This window comes from Sinocyclocheilus grahami, unplaced genomic scaffold (assembly GCF_001515645.1).
Source record: "Sinocyclocheilus grahami isolate Dianchi unplaced genomic scaffold, SAMN03320097.WGS_v1.1 scaffold555.1, whole genome shotgun sequence".
NCBI lineage: Eukaryota > Metazoa > Chordata > Actinopteri > Cypriniformes > Cyprinidae > Sinocyclocheilus > Sinocyclocheilus grahami.
In genome coordinates, this window is record NW_015505734.1 from 423073 (window position 1) to 435831 (window position 12759).

At 36.1% G+C, this 12759-nt stretch overlaps 1 protein-coding gene across 1 annotated transcript; it reads right to left on the minus strand.

The window, feature by feature from the left end:
• Positions 1 to 402: 402 nt before the first annotated feature.
• Positions 403 to 12088, minus strand: LOC107556080 (purine nucleoside phosphorylase-like). The gene is made up of 5 exons (XM_016239079.1): positions 12011 to 12088; positions 10421 to 10718; positions 5024 to 5256; positions 4702 to 4892; positions 403 to 788 (listed from the first exon to the last, which is right to left on the minus strand). Exons 1-5 carry the CDS (start codon positions 12031 to 12033, stop codon positions 541 to 543), a joined length of 993 nt encoding a protein of 330 aa, XP_016094565.1. The 5' UTR covers positions 12034 to 12088; the 3' UTR covers positions 403 to 540.
• Positions 12089 to 12759: the final 671 nt, after the last annotated feature.

The window sequence follows — 12759 nt, forward strand, 5'->3', positions numbered from 1 at the left end:
CATTTTGGATAAAATGGATAAAAGCATAGATGTAAATGTAAACCTTAAAACACAACAATTTTTAAGCTGTCAAATGTTTTAAAACTCATCTCATCATTTCAAGGGAGATTTATTTACAATGTAAATAAAAGGTACAGTGAGGTCTGACATCCTAGTCTGAGTTATATTAAAAATTGTCTTTGATCTTTCAAGCTGTTTAATGCCACTCAGCGGGTGTTGCATGCATCAGTCCAAAAGAAGTTAAATAAAAAGCGCACATTCATAAAAAAAAAGTGTCTCGCACGGCTCCGGGGGGTGAACAAAGGCCTCCTGTAGCGAATCGATGCGTTTTTGTAAGAAAAATATCCATATTAAAACGTAATAATCATTTTTAATATAACTACGACTAGATTCGTCTGAAAGTCATATACACCTAGAATGACTTGAGGGTGAGTAATTTATGGGCTACTTTTCATTTTTGGGCGAACTAGCCCTTTAATATTTGTAGTATACATTCACATGACTTCCACAGTGCCCTTAATTCAACTGGTTTGATTGAACCTACATGGCATTTGAGTTGATGCAGTTGCTGTTGTTGATGGTGTCCACTTGGTGAGAGCGAGCGATGAAGGTTACGAGCACATTCTGGAGCATCTCAGCTCTCATCTTGCTGATCTGCAGCACCTCCTCGTGATTCACTTTCTCCTCGCGGCTGTAGTCCAGAGAAACCTTATTGGTGATGAGCGAGAGACCCAGGACCCGCAGTCCGCAATGCTTGGCTACCGTCACCTCAGGAACCGTGCTCATGCCTGAGAGGACAGCAGGAGGAAAAGAGAAAGAGAGAAAGATTCTTAATTAAATGGCAGTCATCTCTGTTATGGCACAGTAGGTGATTCATTAATAAAGCAGACCGGGTCTGGGTCTCACGTAATACTTAATGAGGACTATTGGGGTCTTGTTGGATACACAGGAAGAAGGACTCACACAGCAACTGAAATGGGCCAGTCACTGACCAGTCTAGCCAGGGGAGCCCACTTAGCACATGTGGTGTTGACGTTTGGTAATCGAAGACCAGTGTTGGGGAAAGTTACTTTTAAAAGTAATGCATTACAATATTGCGTTACGCGATAAAAAAGTAACTAATTACGTTACTTAGTTACTTTTTATGAAAAGTAATGCGTTACGTTACTTTTGCGGTACTTTCACATTACTTTTTAAATATGAGCAGGGCTTGATTGTTTTTAATATAAGAGGTTCTATTTATAGCAAATGTAAAAGTCCTTTCACACCAAAAAGTGTAATGAATAAACCTCAGGCTGAAGGAAAAGTAAATTCCCGTCTGTATAGTAGAACGCAGGAGAAGAAGGTTCAACACTCTTCAGCAATAAAAAAAACAATGAAGCACAATTGTTAGTTTATCTAAAGTCATTTTTGCTTATTAGTATGGTTGAACTGGATCATCAAAGGTCAGCAGCAAAGACATTGGTTAATAAAATGGGATTAGATACATTTGTGAGACATCATTCAGCTCATCAGAGGACCTGCAGTGAGTATAGTTTATGCCAATCATATGGTCAAGAGAGTTATTCAGATCACTGATTAACCTAATCACATTGATTGAAGTGGGCTACTTTGGCCCTTTAGATGGGCCTAATCTCCATTAGTTAACATTGCAGGTCCCCTCTGCTAATATGGCACATCATTATTAACCAGCTATAATTTTCATGAAAGACCAATTAAAGGAGAGGCACTACACAGATAAGAAAACAGCAAGTTAAACTCTCCAAGTCCTCAGAGAGAGGACATCTGATGCAGCAATGAGGAACTCGCTATACACTGCTCTTATTTATTTATTGTATATACTACTACTATACTATAGAATTTATTCATTTTGAATTAGCTAGTTTTTATATTTTCAGTTTTAGTTTCTGTGATCTTTTTTGTTGTGATTTTGTCATTTTATTACTTAATTTCTTTCTTTATTTACTTATTTCAGTTATTGCATTATTAGGCACATTATCTTTTTTTTTTCATCTATATATGTATATATATATATATATATTTTGTTTTTTTTGTTATCTTAATGGTCCTATATAATATAATATAATATCTTTTTAAAACTTTTTTGTTATTATACTTTTTATTTGAGATAATTACGATGAATTACATACTTACAGTATCTCTAATTACTGTAGAGAAAAATAAAATGAACAGATCATGTCCACAAATTAACAGATGAATGAACAAGTCTTTAGTTTAAAATAAAAAAAACTACAAATGAACTTGCATAGCAAAAGTGGTGCAGCACAAGCCATTTCAAATTCACAGCCTTCAGCTAATGCAGAGAAAGATTCCTCTCCTTTCTTTGTCTTTATTAACCTCAGTTTCCAGTCCCGGGCCTCTGCGCTCAGAGCCTGTGGGAGACCTAGACATCCATCCCAGATCTCCCCAGAGCGAGAATGTGCTGGACCTGATCGATTCTGACTTACAGCTCTATAGATCAGACCTGCTTTTGGCTCCCCTATGCAGCACCTCTACCTAAACACACCATCAACACTGTCTCGCTCACAGCATATACCGTCTCCATGAACATACAGTGTGTTGCAAAAGCACCCAAACTGTCTGAGGATTTAGTTTTATTGTGGAAGTACAGTGTCGTATTTTTCTGGCTTTGTTCGAAATGCTGAGATGCAATTCATCATCAAGGACTATTTGAATTAGCTAGTTTTTATATTTTCAGTTTTAGTTTCTGTGATCTTTTTTGTTGTGATTTTGTCATTTTATTACTTAATTTCTTTCTTTATTTACTTATTTCAGTTATTGCATTATTAGGCACATTATCTTTTTTTTTCATCTATATATGTATATATATATATATATTTTGTTTTTTTTGTTTTTCACCTTTATTTCAGTCACCGAAAATGCTTAGTAAAATGTTAGTTTAGATAACAAAAACAACAGCATCACACTGCAGTGGAAGTGGTTCAGTGTATTTATTTCAGTCTATTGTATCCAGTCAAGTCATCAAATTAAAACTAAACAATCCTGTTCAAGTAATATTAAAACTGGCTAAATTAGCATGTCCATAAGCACCTTTAGTTATTGTCTAGTTGGGTCAGAGTTACAGTAGTAATCTTTATGTAGAATGAGTTCCCATACTTGTTTTTGTTTTTAATATAAAAAGTAAAGGTAAAATTTGCAAATCTTTTCCAGCGGATGTTTAATAAGAGCAGAATCTCTCTCTCCTTTTTTAAAACTATTTCACTAAATTGACTAAATTTACCTTAAAGTAGTCATGCAAGAACAGGACTTTTCAGCACAATGTAATCTGAATATGAAAATGTATGAAGAGTATGAATTCACTTTTTTTTTTTCATGTGACCACATGGATGTACAGTGCACTTGGGCTTGTTTCGATATTTCTGAAAGAAAATCAGTTTCAAAGCACTAACAAAAAGTCATACCAAAGGACAAAATGGTCATATCATTTTGATAATTTGTTAAACTGTTGATTACTCATGAGGATTAATCAGATAAAAGACTAACTTTTTAACTGTGTTTGAAGATTTTCATATTATGCTCTTTTACAATGTCTTGATTTTGTTTTGGGGGTGTACTAGAACATGCTCTCATGCTTGGTGGTTTGAAAAATGCATTATTTTTCACATAATTTACATTATTAAAATACCTTTCTCCCCAGCCTGGCACAAACGGCTTGATTAGTTCCGGCTTTGATGAAGGTCCGCCTTCCGAAAAACAAAATGTGTTGTGATTGGTTAGCTGTCCCAGTGCGTTGTGATTGGCGAACAGCTTAGACGGGGTTTCAGTACTGCCACGCCCCTTGCTCCGTCTTTCAACAAAAGCTTTTTGGCGAATCCGGCACTACTCACTCGTGTTTTGGAAGCTGTCCTCAGTAAAATACGCAACACACAATAGCAAATTGGGGTTATAATGCTCAGGAACGGAGTTAAAAAATAAATTGCAACCACTGTTTCCTGACATCATCCGCTTTCGGAAGCCCAAACAAAGACGTTTGGGCACGGAGGTGAAAAAAACAGCCTTTCAGGCGGTCGCGAAGCACAGCGTCGCGTCGCGCCACATCTTTAAAATTCAAATACATTATTTTCTATGAGTGTAGGCACACCGGCGGTGCCGTTCGGCATCTGTCCGCGGCACCCAGCTACGTCGTGTTGTACTTGTAAGAATTGTTCTAGACATGCCGAAAATTTGACGCTACAGCACAGCAGCTCTTCTTCTTCGTTTTCTCTGATGCACTAACGCTGCAGCAGCACTACTTCTTCTTCGTCGTCTCTCGGATGCACTCACTCAACCAAGCGTTCTAACCACAACCTCGCCCCTCCCCACCCCCCAACCATTAAAATTTCTGTAGACGGGAATTATTTGTAATGATATTCTAATGGGCCGCTTTGTGATATCACAAAGCCCAGAAAACAAACGCTGTAGTCCAAACGAGCCGTTCGTTGTAGTTCTTGAAAAGGGATTTTTAAAAAACGAAATATCTCCCTTTGGAGTGGACTTTTTTATGCCCAAACATACACACTACACACTGACTAAAATTTAAAAAGTGAAAAAGCATAATAGGACCCCTTTAAGTGGACATATGCTTTTGACAGCTTGGGATGTGCTCTTTCCTGCAACATCTCTGTAGCCTCTAATTTTTTCATATGTGTTTTTGCCATTGTGTACTGTGATTGTCCATACCAACAGAGTCGCTCCCCAAGATGTGCAGCATGCGTGCCTCAGCGATGGTCTCAAAGTTTGGTCCACTAACCATACAGTAGACACCCTCACGCACAAAATTGGAGTAGCCCAGCTCAGCAGTGATGTCCAAAACAAGTTTCCTCAGGTCTTTGCTGTATGCGTCAGACATGCAAGGAAACCGGATCCCAAATCTGAGGAAGAGATTGAAGAAAATTCACCATCTTTTCCATAAAATGGAAAACAGTACCGTAAAATATTATCCAATACCGCCTCCCACTCTTTCACACTTTATTCTGCCGTTTTCTCTCCCTTATCTGCATACCGTTCATCATTGGGTCCACATAGAGGGTGCTGTCCAGCAAACCCTGGCAAGTTAATATGGTCTTTAATGACCATGATGTCTCCCACTTTGAAATCCTGACAGAGACCTCCAGAGGCATTTGTCACAGCAATGGTCTCCACACCCATCAGTTTGAAGATCCGCACGGGGAACGTGACCTGGAAAAATTCCCACAGAAAATACAAGCTGTTACTCACAGCACAGAACCTCTCTGACTAAACCATCAAATATGTCATTTTCACTTTTAAATTATTAAATTAATGATTCTTAATAAGCCATTGCCTCTCAGGTTCAGACATATTTAATGGAATATATGGAAGACAAAGATGTAAAAATAGCATGTGCGGTTTTTGCATTTTCTCAAAACTACAGAAATAAAGCAAAACAAATATAACAAAACAGGAGACCAACACAGGGCCATTTCTATGCACAGGCGAACTAGGCTGTCGCCTGGGGCATCACCATCTGGAGGGGGCGCCAACGGACGTCCAAAAGCCCTGTTAAAGGGGTCATATGATACTGCTAAAAAGAACATTATTTTGTGTATTTGGTGTAATGAAATGTGTTTAAGGTTCAAAAAACACATTATTTTCCACATACTGTACATTATTTTTTCTCCTCTATGCCCCGCCTTTCTGAAACGCGTCGACTTTTACAAAGCTCATCGGTCTGAAAAAGCGAGGTGTGCTCTGATTGGCCAGCTATCCAGTGCGTTGTGATTGGCCAAAATGTTACGTCCCTTTCCATATTGTGATGCCTGCGGCAACCACATGTGATGACCCCGGGCTGGACTCCGCTTCGTCCACGGTGAAAGCCGATCCGACGATCGACAGTGCGAAGTTGAAGTATTTCCTCAGCGACCAACACGGATCAGCTCTAGGCATGACGAAGCGGATATCGTCCTCTTTTGGAAGGTCAAACAAAGTAGTTTCACTTTCACAACGAAGCACACAGCGCCTTCACGACATGGTGGCGGCGGCAACAATACTACAGCGAGAATAAAAGTTACGCCTTCTTTCTTTGCGTGAACATTTGGGCGGCGTTATGCAAATCTTCCCACATAGTGACGTAGACATGTGGGGGCGTGTTATAACGAGCCATTTAGGTAGGTGTGGCTGACTTAACTTTTATAAAGAATATCTCTTTGGATTTGAGACTTTAGTCTTTGCAATTTTACAGATCTTCTTTATGCACCAAGAGCTTGTAACACTCCAAAGAGAAAGGGAAAATTTTAATCACATCATATGACCCCTTTAAAGGGTTAGTTAACCCAGAATTAAAATTTTGTCATCATTTGCTCATTCTCAAGTTGTTCCAAACCTGTATGAGATTCTTTGTTCTGTTGGCACAAAAGATATTTTGAAAAGTTTTGTCCAGGAATATTTTGAATAATCGTGTCATTATTCATTAATATACTGGAAATATTATTAAAATGTAGATTTCGTTCACATAATGAATGAATGAATGTGGGTGTGTTTTATAAATTATTAAATATATTCATTTAATTGACTTAAATTTATTTATTTAATGCCAGTAGGGATCTCAATTAGGGTGCCAAAATGGTCTTAAATGGCCCTGGACCAACATTTATTTATATATTTAGACAGTTTGCAATTCAATTATTATTTTTTTAATCAAATTTTTATTTGACTGGAAAGGGACCTCCTTTCATTTCAGAAGACCATGTGGATATGACAACATGCACAAGCCTAAATGTGCAATGGTATTCCACGGTGTCTCACAGTTTTAGGCAGATATTAAATAAGCTTTAGTGATTCTAAATGGGATAAATATAGGATTGTAAACCAGGGAGCCATTAAGGGAGGTGTCAGTGCAGGCAGGAGATGAATAATGAACTTGCGGGCTCAGTAGAGCACAGCTCAATAGGGATGTCACAGTCTGTCAGCCTGCTCGAGCAACACACCCATTACAGCTATACACAGATGGGTCACCGAGGTGAACTGGCATTCTCAGGAAATACGCCCCAATTTGATACCCTCTAAATCAAGGCTGACTTCTTTGCAGAACTCTCAGAGATCAGATCACTTCAGTCTTTAACTCTCCTGAGAGAATTGGTCTAGGTGTTGCATTATAGGTCTATAGATGGTCCGTTGATTACCTGTCACCAGCAGCTTGATAAATGTGCGCTATTATGGAGTAATGAAAATATGTCTATAAGACAATTTTGTATGTCTTGGCACTGTATCATGAATTGGCATATATTTCAATTTCATATAGACAAGAAGGAAGGAATTCACTAAGAATGAATTGCTCTCACTGATTGCATCTGTAGTCTTTTAGCAATAGATTCATTAAATGATGCAAACTAGATATGAGAAAATTACAGAAGATCTATTATGCCTGATTTCTGCAAGCAATGTTAATTGTGCCAAAATAGTGCATAAATAAGTTGCAATCCCGTAAATATAATAATCCTGCATAGAATAGAGGCATGTTTGTGCTAAAATGAATTTAATTTAAATACTCATTGCACATTAATCGTCTGTTTAAACTGAACAGGGTTTAGTGAACAATAAGCAAGAATATTTTGAAATTGTACATTATTAAATAAATAAATATGCACATTGTGTACACATTAAATATTGATGTGAGTTGAAATTATTTTATTTTTTACCTGTATAATTAAAATTGCACTGCATTTTTAGAACGAGACGCTGCAAAAGACATGAGACACGATTGTGATGTTAAAATGTGTGTCTATCTAGCCCGTTTACATAGAAAAACAATGCAAAAGCAGCAGAGTGGAATGCAAAAATGCATTTTGTGTGAACGTCCCCTTTACAGTTTAAACAAGCCTTCTAAATGCATCTGAACACCATAACGCTGCTTTACTTGCTGCAGAGAAACAGAGGTCATTGAAAGGGCTAACCAAGCTCGACTGTCCAATTACCCTCCACAGCACATCTCTCCATAACAAAGAGATCACTTAAGCAAGCCATAATAACTGTTTGTGTTACCAAGGGCAAACGTGAAAGCAAGTTAAACTGTAAATGAGGGCACGGGGAGTTGGCACAGATTTGCACAGTGACTCACAGATATGAGTCAGCTAAAGGGAAATGAACAGTGGACTGAAGGTGCATTTACAAACCAGCTGTCACAGTTTGACTAAGGATTGAATAACCAGATTGGCAGAGCTCCTGCTTATTATATGAGGAACTTCAAAATTTCAGCTTTTGTGATCCCCCCACAAAAAAACTCATTTTTGAGTACAAAAAAAACATCCGTCCCCAATTGTCAGTCAATGTCCCAATTTGCATACTTATATTAGGCACTAACTGATCTGTTTACAACTAATTGATACTTTTGAGGAAGACAATACTTGTAGTAGCATCAGTGTTGTTATAGTTAGCTAAACCAAAATTACGAAAATCATTTTCAGCAATTGAAATAAAGATGAAATAAAATTTAATTAAATATAAATATTATATGAAAATTTGAAATGTTTCCTTGGCAACTAACTACAATAATTAAGTACTAAAATTCCTAACAATAAATACATAAATCTTAATAAATAAAAATGACAAAACCTTAATATATTGCGTCTTCCTAAGGGATTATTCATCTAATGCATAACCTCTCTGTAATGAGCAAATAAAGGGTCAGATGTTGCCATTGATAACAGAAGCCATCTAATCCTTTTCTATAATGTCACGTTAACTGACTAATGACTGATCCCAAGTCTCAGAGATCCTGCTGGCTTGGCTGTATTTCAAAGTTCATCGATTTGCATTTGCATGTTCACTTTGCTCATTCAACATCAGAAAAGTTGATATCTGCTGCTTAGGGATGACTGCTGATGTGATCAAGGATGATGGCATTAGTGTGACTGATTGTGTATCATTAGTGTTCGAACAAATGGAGCAAACATTGTTTTCTAAAATGATGAGCAAATAGGAGGCTGCAGTTTTTTTGTGGCTTCAGGAAGTTACTTTGACATGGGAACAAGCCGACTGAGCCAAGTGAATTGGAGCTTATGTAAATATAACCTTGAATTTTGGCTGATGAGATGTGTTTGGCCCTAAAACCTGCAGCGTAATGAGGTTCTGCTGGAATAATAGCTCTGTTTTTCCAGGGGCCGATTCCTCTTTTCTTGCACGAGCATTGACGAATGACTCTGAGAGAAAAAAAACTCACTCAGAGAGGTAGGTTATTACACTCACCGTGAAATGTATTTCCTGCAACATTGTAAAAATGAATGAGCAAATGAACGTTTCAGTGCATGCCGCCTGGTCAGATTGTCATGCAATTTAGCAAAAAGAAAAAAAAAAGAAAAAGGAGTGTAATGAGAAAAGTTCTGAGAGAAATTTAGGGTTGCTTAAAATCTTCTTAAGATCTTCTTAGGGTTGCTTAAGATCTATCTATCTATCTATCTATCTGTCTGTCTATCTAATATATTATATATAATTATATACAAAAATGATATGCACTTTAAATAATATTATTAACCGTGTATACATATTAATATTATAACTGTATAATCACGTTAAAATGCATCTTTTTTTTAACCTGTAGCAGTTACTCATAAGTATATTGTCTATTTTGTACATCTTTAAACTGTCTTAAACTGTCACTACATGATTGAATTTGTTGATAAACCACAGTCCCAAGAATGTAACACTTTTTACATCTATCTGTATGGTGTGGTGACACTAAAGTGATTTGATTTTGATTTGACACTTGGTGATTTATATGACTGATGCAATGGGCAATGTGAAGAATTTATTATTTAAAAAATGAGCACAGAGCATCCATAGTTCTCATTATTCAACCTGTCAGTCATTCCTCTGTTGGTCTCCATAAACCAGCAAATTTCAATTATGAAGTGGATTAGAGAAAGAATGACAACACAAATGGATTCTAAGACCCTTATTATACTTTCCCTTAATTACAAGTGCTCTTATTCTTCAGCCATCATTCAAGTACACACACACCTGCTACAGGTAGTGCAAATATCATGTGATGCATCTGAACGCTTCTCAGATTATTCACCTCGCCATATAAATTTTTAAACCTGTCCAAGATATCATAGTATGAACTCCCTGTGGCAGATATTAGGGGCTATTTTTGCTCCAGTCATGATATTTTATTCATAGGCAGTAGTTATTCATTTTGTAGCTCATATTACCAGGAGCTGGACATAATTTGTTAACCATACAATACAATGAGGGACAGAATGAAAACCTCTGTGCTTTTAGATTCGCTCCCTGCATTAGCAACAACTCCTGTATCTGTGTAGTGGCTGTTTTATAGACTCAACATGCTGACTGAAATGACCACACTGTGTAAATTAACAAAAAACATCCACCAACTCAATCCTTTGCTTTATTTCTGCATATACCAAATAATATGTTATGTTACAAAAACATAATGCTTCTGTAGCTTGTTTCTTAAGAAAGAAAGAAAGAGAGAAAGAAAGAAAGAAAGATAATTGGTGTAAACTGTTCCTTCAGTTTGGCTCTGATACATTTCCATGAATCCGTTACCTGTGCTCACTGGGAAATTGGGAATGTCCTCATAGCGGAAGGTCTGTTTATTTGAGACACTGTCTGCGAGAAGTCCCAGTCCAGAGCCGCACACGATAGCTATCTTTGGCCTGTGTCTCGTCCTGCTCAGCAGCCATTCTGTAGTCAGTTTGCAGTCATCAAAGGAACAGCAGCTGAGTCAGGAGAAAGAAAAAAAGAATGATGGCCAGATACATTAGAACAGGTCACATTGATAACTGCTCAAATTATGTCAGATAAGATGCTAAGTGGCAATATACAATCTTCTGATTATTAGTCAGTGTTTACAATGAGAAACATGACAATCTTTCAATTTGCAAATTCACCATCACAATAAATTCAAAGCATCAAGATAATAATTAACTGGTTTATTTTTAAATGTTAAAACAAAAATAATATATTCATATTGTATTCATATTATATTTAATTTGTGCAATGCCAGATCATTTGAAAACATTAATACATTTTTTGTTGTTGTTTTTAGAATAAATATATAAATATTAATTAGAACAAAATAAAAATATAATTTTACATTAAATGCATTGAATACTATTAAGATCTTGTGAATTAAGTTTGTTTCATGCTCCTTAAGCATATATTTATTTTCCATAAGCATAAATCTGACAAAATTGAATTGAGGTTTATGTTTCTTTAAGTATAATAAAAATAAGAATTTAAATAATTGATTTTTATTAAACTGGAAAAGAAAAATACAGATTAATAATAATAATTATTATTATTATTTTATCAAAAAATAGGAATAGGTTCTGTGATCAGATATCAGTACACAATACAGAAATACAGAACAGACCTTCACATTAATATAAGAACAATCGAGCTCTACTTTGACAGCTCACGTCACAACAACTGCACTGTAGAAGACATCATTTTTATTATGTCTCAAGATTTCGGGAGTCAGTTATGAAAATCTAATGCCATATAAATCACACAGGAAATTAACTAATATGAATGAAACCACAGAGACTCTCTTGATATTTGAAAATGGGCTGGTAGCAAAAATCGGAAAGTATAAACCTGACATAATGTGGTTGGATAGATAACGCTGAATAGGTAAAACCTTAGAAGACAGTGAAAATGCAAATAGTGGACACATTCAGAGTTTCTGAATGGAGTTTTGAAGAGTCCAAAATGCAAATTTACAGCATGCAGTTTTCAAGGCTCCATTTAATTTGCATCTCATTTAAAGATAATTCTGCTCCATGTAGTGACTCAGCTGTGTTTGGTAGGCCTGATATATTTTTATTGACCTTTACAGATTTGATTAAATGCATAAGAGATCACACTCTACAACAGCTGTGAATTAAAATTACATTATCTACTGACTCTTTTAGCCAAATACATTTTCATCTATAAAGTTTTTAATCATAATTGCTTTATACATGGTCTGATATGTAAATTATATAAATGACATAAAACTAAAATTTACCATGAGTTTTCCTTGGTGTGCATGATCTCAGTCACAGGTAGTCACAGGCTGACAGCACCTGGAAAATGTGTGTACTTGTCCTATATTATATATAATTATATACAAAAATGATATGCACTTTAAATAATATTATTAACCGTGTATACATATTAATATTATAACTGTATAATCACGTTAAAATGAAAAAAAACTTTTTTTTAACCTGTAGCAGTTACTCATAAGTATATTGTCTATTTTGTACATCTTTAAACTGTCTTAAACTGTCACTACATGATTGAATTTGTTGATAAACCACAGTCCCAAGAATGTAACACTTTTTACATCTATCTGTATGGTGTGGTGACACTAAAGTGATTTGATTTTGATTTGACACTTGGTGATTTATATGACTGATGCAATGGGCAATGTGAAGAATTTATTATTTAAAAAATGAGCACAGAGCATCCATAGTTCTCATTATTCAACCTGTCAGTCATTCCTCTGTTGGTCTCCATAAACCAGCAAATTTCAATTATGAAGTGGATTAGAGAAAGAATGACAACACAAATGGATTCTAAGACCCTTATTATACTTTCCCTTAATTACAAGTGCTCTTATTCTTCAGCCATCATTCAAGTACACACACACCTGCTACAGGTAGTGCAAATATCATGTGATGCATCTGAACGCTTCTCAGATTATTCACCTCGCCATATAAATTTTTAAACCTGTCCAAGATATCATAGTATGAACTCCCTGTGGCAGATATT

Excerpts from the sequence above, each read along its gene's own strand:
- LOC107556080 (XM_016239079.1), bottom strand. The coding sequence starts at position 12,033 with ATGCACACCAAGGAAAACTCATG. Across the intron at positions 10,719-12,010 it reads CACACCAAGGAAAACTCATG|CTGCTGTTCCTTTGATGACT; the intron begins GTAAATTTTAGT and ends CTCCTGACTCAG. Across the intron at positions 789-4,701 it reads CTTGGGGAGCGACTCTGTTG|GCATGAGCACGGTTCCTGAG; the intron begins GTATGGACAATC and ends CTGTCCTCTCAG.